Source organism: Ascaphus truei, chromosome 2, assembly GCF_040206685.1.
Source record: "Ascaphus truei isolate aAscTru1 chromosome 2, aAscTru1.hap1, whole genome shotgun sequence".
Classification (NCBI taxonomy): domain Eukaryota; kingdom Metazoa; phylum Chordata; class Amphibia; order Anura; family Ascaphidae; genus Ascaphus; species Ascaphus truei.
Window position 1 is genome coordinate 10,430,573 of NC_134484.1, and position 16,999 is coordinate 10,447,571.

General features: G+C 49.4%; 1 protein-coding gene across 1 annotated transcript in view; it reads left to right on the forward strand.

Moving 5' to 3' along the window:
• The first annotated feature begins 2,435 nt into the window (after positions 1-2,435).
• The window catches only part of LOC142475570 (ubiquitin carboxyl-terminal hydrolase CYLD-like), a 107,989-nt gene continuing 93,425 nt past the window's right edge, over positions 2,436-16,999 (forward strand). Inside the window, exon 1 of the mRNA XM_075581372.1 lies at positions 2,436-2,580. Within this exon, the coding sequence (XP_075437487.1) occupies positions 2,452-2,580 (129 nt within the window). The 5' untranslated portion in view covers positions 2,436-2,451. The remainder of the gene's footprint in view (positions 2,581-16,999) is intronic.

Sequence of the window (16,999 nt, forward strand, 5' to 3'; positions counted from 1 at the left end):
CACTGTCATTCACTCAGCACAATGTCTGAGTAAACAGCCCGGACCGAGGTCAAGAACCAATAGGCTCTAATCCGTATAGTCACCCTGTGCCGACGCACTAGTTAAGGGCAATTAGGATAGCGCGAGCAGACTAGTTCGTCCTAAATCATATGGTGATCGTAAATATTCTGTCAGAATAGATTTCTGACTGGGCTGGTACAGTAATGGGGCGGTGCAATCTCGTGAACCTTTGGCGCTATCAGAGTCAACAGCCCAGCGCAGGGTCCGGAACGAATTAGACTAATTTATGTTATCCTCCTGCATTGACGCTGATCCTCTATATTGTATCTGCGCCAATGTCCGTACAGCAGGGTAGAAAGAGTAGAAAGTATATCTCCTTATTTTATCCCTGACACCAGAAACGGGGTCCTAGACATTTTCGCATAAGATAACGTGTAAAAGTGTATTTTATTAAAGGTTCATGTTTAATAGATATATACAGTATGCTTGTAACCTGTAAATAAACTGTGGGATTTCCAAGTCCTGGGTTCCGAGAGACCAAATGGCTACCACGCTTGGTGCCACTGTGTCTACTCGGGTCCCGGAGTTGAAAGCCACAGGGATGCCAAGGTGTTATACTTGAGTACCCTCGGCCTGGTCTAACAAAGGGCTATCCGGCAATCATTTGCGCAACCCCAGACTTTGTGGAGCCTGGAACAGTGGGGATTCAATATGCTAAGAGGCAGAGGTGCCAGGTTGGTGCATGTTCCTTAGCAGAATTGAAATCGGTGCCCACCCAGTTTCAGTATACTGGCAAATCGATGATAGGCTGGCAGAGAAATTCCCATGCTCTGATTGGCTGTAGGGTTTTGTGAATGAACATCCAAAACCCATAAGAAGCCTTGCAGCCAATCAGGAAGGCTGATTCTAAGCGCTAAACCATCAGCGGCAAATTCAAGATCCGAAAAAGATGCTCTGTACGAAATAGATGCGAGCCGGCTTCAGAAATTGCAACTCAAGACATTTTCTAAGTCCCGCTTTTCAGGGGCCAAGATCTGAAAACGGGACATAGCGGTCGTGGCTGGGATTTCATGCCGAATTGCGTTCCAGGACTTTTGTGAGTACCTACCAGTCATTGGAAAGGACTCGTACAGACGCCAGTTGTTAACATTTAGTTCTAGGAAAGTTTAATTCGTTAGCCCAGATCCCAGTCAGTGTGTTTTTCATTGCAAATTGTGATCCATTGTGTGTACGTCTTTTCGTGGAATAAATTACAATTTAGTTTACCTCCTTGCTTTGCTCAATCATCTGATCCCGGCATAAAAGTTGTTAATAAACCTGGTCTCCCGTGACAATCTGATCACAGCGTTGTTATTAGAGAGGTTTGGGGGTTCCTCAGAATGTCACTTGGGGTTCCTTAACCAAAAAAAGATTGGAACCCACTGACATAAGGTGCCAAATACCCTTGCACCGGATCTGCTAGCTCAGCATCGCATGCAATACCCCAGGGGGAGGAGATTGACTCTCTTCCCCCCTCTCCCAACATAGCATGCAATACATACACTGTGCCCATTCCCAGTGGGAGGAGCTAGCCCCTCCCCCCCTTCCCCAGCATAGCATGCAATACATACACTGTGCCCATTCCCAGTGGGAGGAGATAACCTCTTCCCCCTCCCCCAGCATAGCATGCAATACATACACTGTGCCCATTACCAGGGGGAAGAGATAGCCCCTCTCCTCCCTCCCCCAGCATAGCATGCAATACATACACTGTGCCCATTACCGGGGGGAGGAGATAGCCCCTCCTCCCTCCCCCAGTATAGCATGCAATACATACACTGTGCCCATTACCGGTGGGAGGAGATAGCCCCTCCTCCCTCCCCCAGCATAGCATGCAATACATACACTGTGCCCATTACCGGGGGGAGGAGATAGCTTCTCCCCCCTCCCCCAGCATTGCATGCAATACATACACTGTGCCCATTACCAGGGGGAGGAGATAGCCTCTCCCCCCTCCCTCCCCCAGCATAGCATGCAATACATACACTGTGCCCATTACCAGGGGGAGGAGATAATCTCTCCTCCTCCCTCCCCCAGCATAGCATGCAATACATACACTGTGCCCATTACCAGGGGGAGGAGATAACCTCTTCCCCCTCCCCCAGCATAGCATGCAATACATACACTGTGCCCATTACCGGGGGGAGGAGATAGCTTCTCCCCCCTCCCCCAGCATTGCATGCAATACATACACTGTGCCCATTACCAGGGGGAGGAGATAGCCTCTCCCCCCTCCCTCCCCCAGCATAGCATGCAATACATACACTGTGCCCATTACCAGGGGGAGGAGATAATCTCTCCTCCTCCCTCCCCCAGCATAGCATGCAATACATACACTGTGCCCATTACCAGGGGGAGGAGATAGCCTCTCCTCCCCAGCATAGCATGCAATACATACACCGGGGGGAGGAGATGATCTCTCCTCCCTCCTTCTCCCCCCTCCCCCAGCATAGCATGCATCTCTCTTCCTGCTGCACAGAGGCTGCTGCTGTCAGATCTCAGAGCACAAGTCAGTGGCAGCGGAACAATTTCCTGCATATTGTGAGTCCTCTGCTTCCTTCCTCTGCTGCTGCCGTGCGTGCAGCTTTTATAGATCGCCTTTTCTCATTGCTCCCACATTGCTGTGTGCGGCTGCGCTCCTGTTACACACTGGCTGCTGTGTAAATGTGTAACAACAAAGGGAAGTGTGTCACATAACAAGCAAATGTACACGAAACTGATCCATGTATTTATTTCTTTATAAAATGTGTTACCAGGAATACATTGAGAGTTCCCGCTCGTTCTCACGTATGTCCTGGGCACAAAGTTATCATGCTTACAAATACATGCTTACAAATACATTGTTACATGAAGTCAGCAAGCTTATACATTGTATACAAGACATTGCATGCACAGTAACACATAGTACAGTAAATGTTATAGGCGGATGGAACACTTACAGACCAGATTAAAATGTGGTTAAAACCTATAAAAACTGAATCCCTATAACGCTTATTTATCACATATCATGCAACTGTAGCGCACTGTTATCCCAACCCTATGTATACCCTGCAAACCCTATGTATACCCTGCAAACCCTACAGTATGTATACCCTGCAAACCCTATGTATACCCTGCACCCTACTAACATTTACTTATACCCTACAACATATACCCTGTGGCCCTATATAGCATGCAGCTTGGAACACACACCTCTCACCAGGGCTGCCAACAGAAATCATGGGGCCAGGACAAATGAAAGGAGGAGGGACCCCCACCCCCCGAACCCATAGCGCACCTACTGTACCACGAAAAAATATCTTTTAGCGCGCAACTTTTACTTAACTGTTTTCTTATTGTAATACGGAAAAAAACATTACAATGCAACCTGTTTATTCTTATATTTTCAACAAAAGACAGGTGACTGGGTGACAGTGACTGGGTGGGTGACAGTGACTGGGTCGGTGGGTGACAGTGACTGGGTGACAGTGACTGGGTGGGTGGGTGACAGTGAGTGGGTGGGTGACAGTGACTGGGTGACAGTGACTGGCTTGGTGGGTTGAGTGACGGTGGGTGGGATGAGTGACTGGGTGACAGTGACTGTGTGGGTTGAGTGACGGTGGGTGGGACGAGTGACTGGGTGGGTGAGAGTGACCGGGTGACAGTGAATGGGTGGGCGGCTGGGGGAGGGGGGCGAGACTTTCAGGCTGATTCTGCGGCTGTTGTCCGGGGCACGAGGCGTGCACGGGGGAAGCTGGGTTGGCGCGCCCGCGGAGGAAGCTGGTTTGGAGTGCGCGCGGGGGAAGCTGGGTTGGCGCGCCCACGGAGGAAGCTGGGTTGGAGTGCGCGCGGGGGAAGCTGGGTTGGCGCGCCCACGGAGGAAGCTGGGTTGGCGCTTCCCCTCCGTCCCACGTTGGAAGGGGGGGTGCGGGCCCACAGGCAGCAGGCCGGACACCCTGCTTGCCCTGCGCACAAGCGCTGGGACCTCGGCTCTGCCCATGCGCACAGGGAATCGCCGCCATTTTCTTTTTTTAATATAACGGGCATGGCCGCACAGGGGGGCCGGGCCCCCTGACTCACGGGGTCAGGGACGCCAGTACCTTCTGTCCCCCCCTGTTGGTGGCCCTGACTCTGACCCTTTATAACTAGATACCCTATAACATTTTATCTCTGTCTCTCACAGCCATACTTAACCCTTATATATTCTATAATGTCCTGTGTTTCTGCTGACCCGAATGTCAGAACCTGATGCTCTTTAACCCCACGGCACAAATTCCCTGAAACCCTCTTCTACGCACGTACAACCGGTAACACAAGCAATACACTGATATACGCAGTGACACACACAGATTTATACACTCAGTCCCACACATGCTTATATGGTATACTTGTATATACTGCTAAAAGTGTAAGCCTGCGTTTTTAGCTTATACACAGGTTTTTTTTTAGCTTATACATTTATAAACCCCTGGTATTAACTGGAGAAAAAGAACAAGTTCAGATATATTGTTCCACTGTTGATATCCGGGATGCAGCAGCCATTTAAAAGCCCCGGCTTACAGTTATATATAAGTGTATAGGACTTGAGGTGACTATGTTGCGTGGGTGAGAGCAGATGTATTGCTTTAGTTTGCTGTCAGTGGAGTAAAACGTGGAACGTGGTTGAACTGGAGTTAGGCCGAAGCTACGGTGCTCCTAGCTATTGCACAAGATCCCTATCAGCTGCTATTATTATCACTGCTGGGAAATTCCATGCTTGTGACTCTGCCATTTAAAAAGGCCCAGCCCACAATCACCAGCAAATTGCAACAGGTGGAGCTGATTTATGAGCTTCCTGATCAACATTTAATCAACCTGTTAGGGTTTTATGTTCAAGGAAAATGTTATGTTTTTTTATCTTTTCAGCAGGGATGCTGTAATTCACTATGTTCTGTCACTGAAGGGGTTAATCAGATGCTTCTCGCTGGGCGAGGGGCCAGAGGCGCGTTGCAATGCTTCGCAGTCCAGTCTCGCAGCGAAGGGGTTAATAAAACTCCGTTGCGGTGTTGTTTTTAATGACCTGTGTGCAAAGTGTATTTATATTGCAGAGCGTGGGCAGTCTCCTGATTTAAGTGTCGAAAACAAGAGAGCAGCGCAACGAGGAGACTGGTAAGTATACAAATCATTTATAATGAGCGGTAACAAAATATAAAAAAAAAAAACGCACATCAAGTATTAATAATAATTAGACTAATAATCGGTAAGGCCACGAAACCCCACAACTCAAAGAAGTGCCTGTCTGTTAGTCCTCCGGCTTCCTATAATGGGGCGTCCCGGAAGGCAGCAATGCAGTTGGTTTGAAGAGCCGGTTCCCCACCAGGACAGCAAGTAGAGGCCTCGGTGTTGATATTCATGGGGGGTGCGGGCGTGCGACTGTGTGACTGTGCTGGTGGCTGCACGCTTGCCTCTAGCTTCACTGATTTGTGAGCTCTAATTGGACGTGACGTCACGGGACCTGGTTCGCCCTCATTCGGCGAACTATTCATGTGACCCGGCCGGCGGGCGAGATAACATTTTCTCACGTACCGTTTTCTCACGCACCGACTTCTGGTCGGTCGCGCGCTCTTAGGACAGCCTCATAGAGGCTCCTCATTTTGATCGCCGCCACAAGCACGGTCGCGATAACCATGGATACGGCCTAAGGCTACGACCCAGTGTTGGCTGCTGCACTTGTGCCTGGCGTCCAGGCGGCGCGTGCACAGCTTAAAGCCGCCATCTGTGGACTGTAGGGAGTGATAGGAAGACCGGGGTGCATGGCCAAAATGTGGGGAGGGGGCCGGCGTCCGTGAACGAACGAAGCTGTCTCAGTTGCTGTGGCACCATAAGCACTTCATCAGCATCCAGTACAGTATTGCTGCCATCTTTGTTGTTTCTGCCAACACTGAGAGCATTCTTCTGGCACTGATATCCCTCTGTTTTCAGAGCTTCGGCTTGGAGCACCCCTGTCCTTCGCTGCCACTGGCTCCCCGCACACCACGTGACCGCGTCGCCGCACGGGAAGACAACATTCTTGTCTTCCCTGGTGGCCGACACGCTGTCGCGCTGCGTGAGTCACGACAACAGACACCACTGGGGCCTGCCTGATAGAGGTGAGCGTCTGGTGTGCGGCAGGTGAGTGTCCGGTTGCGTCAAAACAAATGCGTTGCCGCCGTTGCGTGTGTTTATAGTAAGCGCGGCACGACGGCTTGGTCGCGATCGCTGGAAGTCATCTCAATTTGATTTTTCCAGCGACCGCAGCCTGACTTCACCGTCGCCGGCACTATAACCGCAGCCTGACACAGCCTCTCTGCGTTTCATGTTACACACTTCGGCAGCCTTGCGGGACGCTCCATTACAGGAAGTCGGAGGACTATCAGCCGGCACGTCACTGAGTTGTGGGGTTCCGCGGGGGGTGCCGATGTTCTTAATACTTGATGGGAGTTGTTAATATTTTGTTACCGCTCAGTATAAAGGATTTTTATACTTGCCAGTCTCCTCGTTGCGCTCCTTCTTGTTTTCAATTTCCAAGTGTTGCCCCGTCGATCGCGGGAGGATTCGGAGCAGCAGGAGGGACTACCACACAAGACTTTTACCCTTTTACCCTTCACCTGAATTCAACGCGTGTGATACTCTGTCCTGATTAAATGTGCATTAAAGCAGCATCCCGCCCCCAGAAGCCTATATGAGGTTTAATCTCAATATCTCACACCTGAGCATGTCCTGCTTTTTATTTGATCTTGTTTCTGTGTTAAAAATGCTGGTGTTCTTAATGGCTGGCTTCTGAAGTTACCATGGCAACCTTAGGCCTTCGCTCCTCCATTTTAATCTCCCGGGCACCAAGTATTTTTAAACGCTTAGATCTCCTGAACAGAGCAGCACATTTAAAAATAAAATAAAAACATCGTCGGAAAGGGCAAGAAAAGATTTATTAAGTATATAAAGAAAAAAAACCTACACAAAAAAAAATACACGGGTCAGCGGACGTTACATGCAGACGTTAAATGCTGTTTGGACATGAACATTGGCCCTCTTGGGCTACTGGACTTGAGAACTCATTTCCCCAAAGTACACCTCCTCCGGGGCAGAGACCCTGGACGGGCAGAGAGGAAAACCTCTCGGCGGGATCCATGTGACAAATCATGTTCTAGTTGCTTCCATGGAGCGGCACTTCTGTTTAAAGATGGATTCGTACCGTGGCAAAATAAAGGAGGTGGAAGTGGTACGTAGTGGTGCCTTTTACTAGACCAGTGCTGCTCAAAATCCCCCCCACCCCCCCCAACAGGTCCGGTGGTCAGGATACCCCAGCTTCAGCACAGGGGGCTCAATCATAGGCTTTTCCAACTTCATAGCTATGTGCAGCTGCTCGTTCTCCCTACACTGGAGATGCCCTTTTGATGAGATACAGTATTTGCGGTTAGAAAAGATGCCTCTTATGTTTACCGTGTGCTCCCCTTTTTCTCAGCGCGAAGGATGGGTCAGCACATCTGAATCAACCCTGTGTTTAGGAAGGGGGGTGGGGTGGGGGGAGGGAAAGGGGGGAGGAGGGGGAGGGAAAGGGGGGAGGAGGGGGAGGGAAAGGGGGGAGGAGGGGGAGGGAAAGGGGAGCGGAGGGGGGGAGGGAAAGGGGAGCGGAGGGGGGGAGGGAAAGGGGAGCGGAGGGGGGGAGGAAAGGGGAGCGGAGGGCGGGAGGAAAGGGGAGTGGGGGGGGGGAGAAAGGGGAGTGGGGGGGGGGGTGAAAGGGGAGTGGGGGGGAGAAAGGGGAGTGGGGGGGGAGAAAGGGGAGTGAGGGGGGGGAGAAAGGGGAGTGGGGGGGAGAAAGGGGAGTGGGGGGGGAGAAAGGGGAGTGGGGGGGGAGAAAGGGGAGTGGGGGGGGGAGAAAGGGGAGTGGGGGGGGGAGAAAGGGGAGTGGGGGGGGGGAGAAAGGGGAGTGGGGGGGGAGAAAGGGGAGTGGGGGGGGGAGAAAGTGGAGTGGGGGGGGGAGAAAGGGGAGTGGGGGGGAGAAAGGGGAGTGGGGGGGAGAAAGGGGAGTGGGGGGGAGAAAGGGGAGTGGGGGGGAGAGAAAGGGGAGTGGGGGGGAGAGAAAGGGGAATGGGGGGGAGAAAGGGGAGTGGGGGGGGGAGAAAGGGGAGTGGGGGGGGAGAAAGGGGAGTGGGGGGGAGAAAGGGGAGTGGGGGGGAGAAAGGGGAGTGGGGGGGGAGAAAGGGGAGTGGGGGGGGAGAAAGGGGAGTGGGGGGGGGAGAAAGGGGAGTGGGGGGGGAGAAAGGGGAGTGGGGGGGGAGAAAGGGGAGTGGGGGGGAGAAAGGGGAGTGGGGGGGGGAGAAAGGGGAGTGGGGGGGGGGAGAAAGGGGAGTGGGGGGGGGGAGAAAGGGGAGTGGGGGGGGAGAAAGGGGAGTGGGGGGGAGAGAAAGGGGAGTGGGGAAGGGGGGGGAAGGAGGGGAAAGGGGAGTGGGGGTGGGGGGGGAAAGGGGAGTGGGGAAGGGGGGGAAAGGGGAGTGGGGAAGGGGGGGAAAGGGGAGTGGGGGGGGAAAGGGGAGTGGGGGAGGGGGGGAAAGGGGAGTGGGGGGGAAAGGGGAGTGGGGGAGGGGGGGAAAGGGGAGGGGGGGAAAGGGGAGTGGGGGGGGGAGAAAGGGGAGTGGGGGGGAGAAAGGGAGTGGGGGGGGAGAGAAAGGGGGAGTGGGGAAGGGGGGGAAAGAGGGGGGAGTGGGGTGGGGGAGGGAAAGGGGAGTGGGGGTGGGGGGGAAGAAGGGGAGTGGGGAAGGGGGGGGGAAAGGGGAGTGGGGGGGAAGGAGTGGGGGAGGGGGGAGTGGGGGTGGGGGGAAGGGGTGGGGGGGTGGGGGTGTGGGGGGGGGGGAAGTGGGAGGGGGGGGAGTTGGGGGTGGGGGGGAGGGAGTGGGAGTGGGGTGGGGGGGGGGTGTGGGGGTGGGGGGAAGGGGGTGGGGGTGGGGGGGGGGGTGGGGTTGGGGGGGGGGGTGTGGGGGGGGAAAGGGGAGTGGGGGAGGGGGGAAGGGGGTGGGGGGGGGGAAGGGGAGGGGGGGGAATGGGGAGTGGGGGGGAAAGGGGAGTGGGGGGGAAAGGGGAGTGGGGGGGAAAGGGGAGTGGGGGGGGAAAGGGGAGTGGGGGGGGGAAAGGGGAGTGGGGGAGGGGGGGGAAAGGGGAGTGGGGAGTGTATCTCAGTGTGTGTGTGTGTGTGTATCTGTGTGTGTGTATCTTTGTGTGTGTCTCAGTGTCCTGCCTGTGTGTATCTCCGTGTGTGTGTGTGTGTCCTGTCTATCTGTGTCCTGTCTGTGTATCTCAGTGTGTGTATCTGTGTGTGTCTCAGTGTGTGTGTATCTTTGTGTGTGTCTCAGTGTCCTGCCTGTGTGTATCTCAGTGTGTGTGTGTGTGTGTGTGTGTGTGTGTGTGTGTGTATCTGTGTGTGTGTATCTTTGTGTGTGTCTCCGTCCGTGTGTGTGTGTGTGTCCTGTCTGTATATGTGTGTCCTGTCTGTGTATCTCAGTGTGTGTGTGTGTGTGTATCTGTGTGTCTCAGTGTGTGTGTATCTTTGTGTGTGTCTCAGTGTCCTGCCTGTGTGTATCTCTGTGTGAGTGTATGTGTGTGTCCGGCCAATGAGCGGTGTGCGGGGGCGGGCCAAGGGAGCCAATGAGATTGCCGCTAGGGACACAGGGAGGGACACAGGGAGAAACATACAGACCCGGACACATAGGACACTTTCAGAAATATATAGTAGATAATATATTTTACCAGGAAGTAATACAGTGAGAGTTATCTGGGAAGAATACCAAATGCAACGATATTATTTGCCACTTATTATAGGCTACAGCTGGTAAATTCCGGGCATTATTGAAATCCCTGCTCTCTGATTGGTTAAAATTCCGGGCATTATCCAATCGGTAATGGCCCGCAATTTTTGGCACCCTGCCAAGTTTCTCAGCCAATAGAGTTGGAAAATTGGGTACAGGGGATAAAAGGGCTGGTTTTCAGGATATCCCTGCTTCAGCACAGGTGGTTCAATCAGAGGCTTAGTCTTTGACCCACCTGTGTTGAAGCTGGGATCTCCTGAAAACATGACCGATTGGGGGAGCTTGATGATTGGAGTTGGGCATCCCTGTTATAGATCATGGGCGCTGCCAGCTCGGTGCTGTGCCAATTACACTGTAGACATGTCAATCAGTAATTCGCTGGGTGCTGTGGCAGCTTCCTCCTGGCAAAGCCTCAACAAGAACACCTAACTCTTAGGGCATCATGCAGTAAGCCCCGATACAAAATTTTCGGCAAGAATAGTGAAAAGGCTTTTTTTGGCCGATTTGCCCTCGCAGTATTCAATAAGGGCCGAATCCTTCCGATCCCTGCCGAAGCACTGCGAAAGCAAAGCTGCCGATGAGCCTGTGCCGATACAGCCTAGCTCCCGATAAGGCCTTTTCTGCCGATAGATGTTTGCAGCAGAGAGAGACAAGCCGCTCTCTCAGCGCAAACATCAGCAACAAATAAAGTATTTAAAAACAACTTTTACTGATAGTGTACATGTGCAGGGGGTCTTCGGAGCTGAACCGCGTTGGTTTCAGCTCCTGGGACCCCGTGCTCCCCGAGATACAGGCCCCTTTATGAGGTGCCGGTATCCCTCTGCGTTTAAAGGTCCCGATCACGTGACCGCGACCTGTAAACAAAGCAGAGGGATACCGGCACCCCAAAAGGGGCCTGTATCTCGGGGAGCACGGGGTCCCCGGAGCTGAAACCAACGCGGTTCTGCTCCGGAGACCCTCTGCATATCTACACTATCAGTAAAAACACACACATCAATAAAGACTCGTTCCTTACCTTGGCGGCTATGTGCTACGGTAATGAAGTAGCATGAATGTATTTTTAATAATACTGTACAGTGAGCAGGGGGTTCCCTGAGCTGAACCGCATTGCTTTGTGGAGCAGGGACCCCCTGCTTCCCGAGTTACAGGCCCCGGTATGTGTCATCGGGTGGCAGTGTCGCCGCCATATTTATAGCGTTCCCGCAACAAATATGGCGTCCACACTGTAACCGATGGCCCAAACCGGGGCCTGTAACTCGGGAAGCAGGGGGTCTCTGAGCCACAAATAAATGCGCTTCAGCTCAGGGGGCCTCCTGCTCCCGCACAATATTATTAAAATACATTAATGCTGCTTCATTACCACAGCGGATAGCCGCTAAGGCAATGAAGGGGTTAACGCATAGTAGCATGTTTATTGGGGACAAATGCCCCCAATAAACATAGCAGCAATGCACAACATACAATACAGTAATGGGCAACAGTACTATTATCCACAAATGGATAATAGTGCAGTTGTCCATTTACAATACATACACACCAATAAAGACATTAAATACATGTAGCACTCACCCATGTACGGCTGCCACGATGAAGGCCATCCTCATCTTCATCCTGCCCATGCCCCATCCGCTTCTGCAAAACAGACACAATAATTAAAACATTCTATGTAATGTCCCCTAACCCCTTAATCACCATAACGGTTATTAACCGCTACAGTCATTAAGGGGTTAACGCACCATCACCCACATACCCTCTCCCACTAACCCCCCCAACCCTGAGGCCCAACCACCCTCACCCACTATCCACAGGGGAGTACTACCAAATACCCTTGGGGCCTATACCCCCTCCCCCAGCACATAAAGTACAATAATGAGCCAAATAAATATTATTCACATAGGTATAATACATTATTTGGCCATTATTAAACACATTCAATACGGTAATAAAGTGAATTAAATTGTACTAACCTCATCAATAAGAAGTCTCCATCGCCAGCATAATCCTTGGTGTCCGTTGCCAAAATAATAAATAGCCAAAACATTTGAATACCAGTAACATAACACTGAACCCCTTAATCACCTTATCGGGTACTAACCTGAAAGGTAATTAAGGAGTGAAGCCATCCTGCAATGCCTACAACACTTATGCATAACATCCTCAATGATTTAAAAACCAATTGCCTAACCAAATGCCATTTAATCATTCAATCTGAAGGCTCACATGCCTCTTAAAACATTGCATTTACAGTGTATACATGTAGCATAACATATAAACTACATGTACACGCTGCAAATCAATGTTAACAATACAATAATCCCACTCAAATCGCCATACATCACAAGAAGTATATTATTTAATCCAATTAACTCACCATCAATGAATTAACACACATCAATTACATCCCTAAACAATTAAAATACCATCCATACCAATTACACAATGAACTCAAGCTATCGTAACAGAGAACCACTTCAAAACATAGAAAAAAGTACACCAACAATTACAATATACTAAAGCAAGGCTTTCCATAACCTACTGTACGGCCTAGAAGCCCAAAACTTACATCTCTCTAATAATAAAATACATTTACCACACATCTATGCATAGCCACAATGATTAACAATACAGAATATCAAGCTTTAACAACAGTATCATTTATTACCCTGTATATATATATGTAGACATACATACATACATACATACATACATACATACATACAGTGGCAACAAATGATATGCATTTTAAAAAATGAACACAGGAATAAGCAACAAAAAACACAGTTACATTCAATACATTTCTTTCTTAAACTTACCATTACTTGCCCCCACCGACTCCCGTTGATCAGCTTACTCACGAACCAATCCACGACACCATCCACGACACCATCCACGAAACAATCCAGGAACAGGAAACCATGAAATAAAAAAACATTACAAATTAAACATTAAAATAATACAACATGACAATCAAGGGTTGTGCTAGTTTTAATCCATGTGAATCTGTATTAAAATACCTTGTTCCGGGGTCTTCTTGGCGTCCGGTGCCACGCCCAGGTCTTCAATCTTCAGGAGGAGGTCCTTCCTCCTCGGCGTCTGTCTTCAAAATGAGACGCCATAGGCTTTTAAAGGCCTATGACGTCACATTTGTCGTCATATGGTTCCCACGGCCCTGATTGGGCCGTGAAAACCATGTGTTTTGGCCGATGTAAAAAAAATTGATGACGTCACTTAAAGGCAATGACAGCACAGCCAATCAGAATGGCTTTGCTGCAATTGCCTTTAAGAAAACGTCATGAAAAGACACATGGCCGGACTCACATGGTACGGCAGCCAATCAGAGTAGGGATGGAGTTCCCACGCTCTGATTGGCTGCCGTACCATGAGTCCGGCCATGTGTCTTTTCATGACGTTTTCTTAAAGGCAATTGCAGCAAAGCCATTCTGATTGGCTGTGCTGTCATTGCCTTTAAGTGACGTCATCAATTTTTTTTACATCGGCCAAAACACATGGTTTTCACGGCCCAATCAGGGCCGTGGGAACCATATGACGACAAATGTGACGCCATAGGCCTTTAAAAGCCTATGGCGTCTCATTTTGAAGACAGACGCCGAGGAGGAAGGACCTCCTCCTGAAGATTGAAGACCTGGGCGTGGCACCGGACGCCAAGAAGACCCCGGAACAAGGTATTTTAATACAGATTCACATGGATTAAAACTAGCACAACCCTTGATTGTCATGTTGTATTATTTTAATGTTTAATTTGTAATGTTTTTTTATTTCATGGTTTCCTGTTCCTGGATTGTTTCGTGGATGGTGTCGTGGATTGGTTCGTGAGTAAGCTGATCAACGGGAGTCGGTGGGGGCAAGTAATGGTAAGTTTAAGAAAGAAATGTATTGAATGTAACTGTGTTTTTTGTTGCTTATTCCTGTGTTCATTTTTTAAAATGCATATAATTTGTTGCCACTGTATGTATGTATGTATGTATGTCTACATATATATATACAGGGTAATAAATGATACTGTTGTTAAAGCTTGATATTCTGTATTGTTAATCATTGTGGCTATGCATAGATGTGTGGTAAATGTATTTTATTATTAGAGAGATGTAAGTTTTGGGCTTCTAGGCCGTACAGTAGGTTATGGAAAGCCTTGCTTTAGTATATTGTAATTGTTGGTGTACTTTTGACTATGTTTTGAAGTTGTTCTCTGTTAGGATAGCTTGAGTTCATTGTGTAATTGGTATGGATGGTATTTTAATTGTTTAGGGATGTAATTGATGTGTGTTAATTCATTGATGGTGAGTTAATTGGATTAAATAATATACTTCTTGTGATGTATGGCGATTTGAGTGGGATTATTGTATTGTTAACATTGATTTGCAGCGTGTACATGTAGTTTACATGTTATGCTACATGTATACACTGTAAATGCAATGTTTTAAGAGGCATGTGAGCCTTCAGATTGAATGATTAAATGGCATTTGGTTAGGCAATTGGTTTTCAAATCATTGAGGATGTTATGCATAAGTGTTGTAGGCATTGCAGGATGGCTTCACCCCTTAATTACCTTTCAGGTTAGTACCCGATAAGGTGATTAAGGGGTTCAGTGTTATGTTACTGGTATTCAAATGTTTTGGCTATTTATTATTTTGGCAACGGACACCAAGGATTATGCTGGCGATGGAGACTTCTTATTGATGAGGTTAGTACAATTTAATTCACTTTATTACCGTATTGAATGTGTTTAATAATGGCCAAATAATGTATTATACCTATGTGGATAATATTTATTTGGCTCATTATTGTACTTTATGTGCTGGGGGAGGGGGTATAGGCCCCAAGGGTATTTGGTAGTACTCCCCTGTGGATAGTGGGTGAGGGTGGTTGGGCCTCAGGGTTGGGGGGGTTAGTGGGAGAGGGTATGTGGGTGATGGTGGGTTAACCCCTTAATGACTGTAGCGGTTAATAACTGTTATGGTGATTAAGGGGTTTGGGGACATTACATAGAATGTTTTAATTATTGTGTCTGTTTTGCAGAAGCGGATGGGGCATGGGCAGGATGAAGATGAGGATGGCCTTCATCGTGGCAGCCGTACATGGGTGAGTGCTACATGTATTTAATGTCTTTATTGGTGTGTATGTATTGTAAATGGACAACTGCACTATTATCCATTTGTGGATAATAGTCATTGTGCCCATTACTATACAGTATGTTAGGGGGGTATAGGTGTTGTTGGGTTTATATATATATATATATATATTTCTTTAATTATTTATTTATTTAGTTATTGTGGGGCTGGGGTGTGTATTTTTTTAATATTGTGGCTAGTGGGGGTGGGTGAAAGGGGTATTAGCCCCAACGGTGGTAGTTTAGGGCTTGCGGGTGGGTAGCGGGAGGCCTTAACCCCTTCAGGACCGTAGCGGTATTAACTGCTACGGTCGTGAAGGGGTTAAGTGCCCCGCAACCCCCCCGCAAGTCCTAAACTCACACCCAGGGCCAAATACCCCCCTCACCCATCCCCGCTACCCACAATAACGCTGGCACGGTGGGTTAACCCCTTCATTGCCTTAGCGGTTAGCCGCTAAGGTAATGAAGTGGCTTTTAAATGCCTTTTTCCTGCCTCGGATGCATGCCGGGGGGCTCCGGTGCGGGTATCAGCTCCGGAGACCCCCGGCATCAATCACAGGCAGGAAAAAGGGCTGATTTTTTCTAAGTGTCGCCCTTGCCGATGCTTCTCCTTCAGCAAGTTGCCAACTTTAGTTGGCGGGCTGGATTGGCCATAAAATCTCCAATCTGGCCTGCCGATCAGCACCGAAAAGCTGATCGGGGCTTACTGAATTCAGGCGGGTTAAAAAAGTCCCGATAAGTGGCTTATCGGCAGCCGGGTGGCGAAATTTTTTTTTCCGGAAGAAAAGTTGCCGATAATTCCCACTTATCGGGGCTTACTGAATCTGGAAGGGAAAAAATGCCCATAAACGCCTTATCGGGGCTTACTGCATGAGGCCCTTAATCTCTTCTCCTACACACCGATCAGGGATATTCCTCTGTTACTGAGCTGCCAGGGGAATATCCCATGGAGACATCAGGGACACATACATCCTCCTGAGATATAAGGAACATACCACTTAGCACAGACTCATAAGGGACAACAGATTCCTATGTAACCCCCTCTTTGGGATTAATATTTTCAATTAAAAGGTTTAGGGACTTAAAGGGTTAACATTATGTGCTTGGAAAGTGTAACGCCCTTCTCCCAGCACATGTCACAGGGTTACTATGCAGAAACCTTAATCATGCCACCCTTAGGTGCCTAGCCTGTAACCTGGTATAGGATAACTTTGCAGAATCCAAACCTATCCCCCTATAGACATGGTGACTAGTGATGTCACAAGTAGGTGTGTATATATCTAGTGAGGGTAGAAGATTCAGGTCCCAGGAGGAGACACAGAGGGGGGATCTCACTGTATATAGTGTGTCATGTTTATGTGTAGAGCTATATGTTTAAGGTTGTCTGGTCACCTTTATTATTTTATAGTTGGGGAACATGTCCCTTCTAATCATAGCAGCGGTGTGGGGTTAATCGTCTGCCCTGAAAGAGGAGGGTGCATGGTACTCCGGGGGGGAATCCTTTTAAATAAATGGTTCAGGACCACCGCAGGGTTTGCTCATACTGACCAGTTCCAAGTGCGAGCGCCCTGTGCGAAAATGCCTTGGGTTAAGGAGGGTACTCCTCACAGTGATAGGATATGTTTCCCTGGTGATGGAAGTACTGTATCTCTACCACGGGTCTTGGTGGGAAGGAGGCAAATCCAAAATGCCGGGACAGCGGATACCATGCAGACCCAGTGCTAAGGGTACCAAGTCCAGAACCTGCCTAGGATAGTGGCGAGAGCTGTCTGGGGAAGAATACCAAATGCAACTATATTATTTGCCACTTATGATTGTCTGAAGAAAGACGCCCCTTGCATGTGGATCCCAATCTGTTGAACGAATAAAGCTCTTGTATGTCCGTATAAAGTTCCTAGCGCCTTCATTATCACCTTCTAGCATACACGCCCAGATGCCAGCACCCCGAGAAGGTAATTAGAGCCGCTGAGCACCACTGTATATAAGACACCTCAATGTAGCACTTTTTGAGTCGAGTAAAGAGGTGTTACACCCT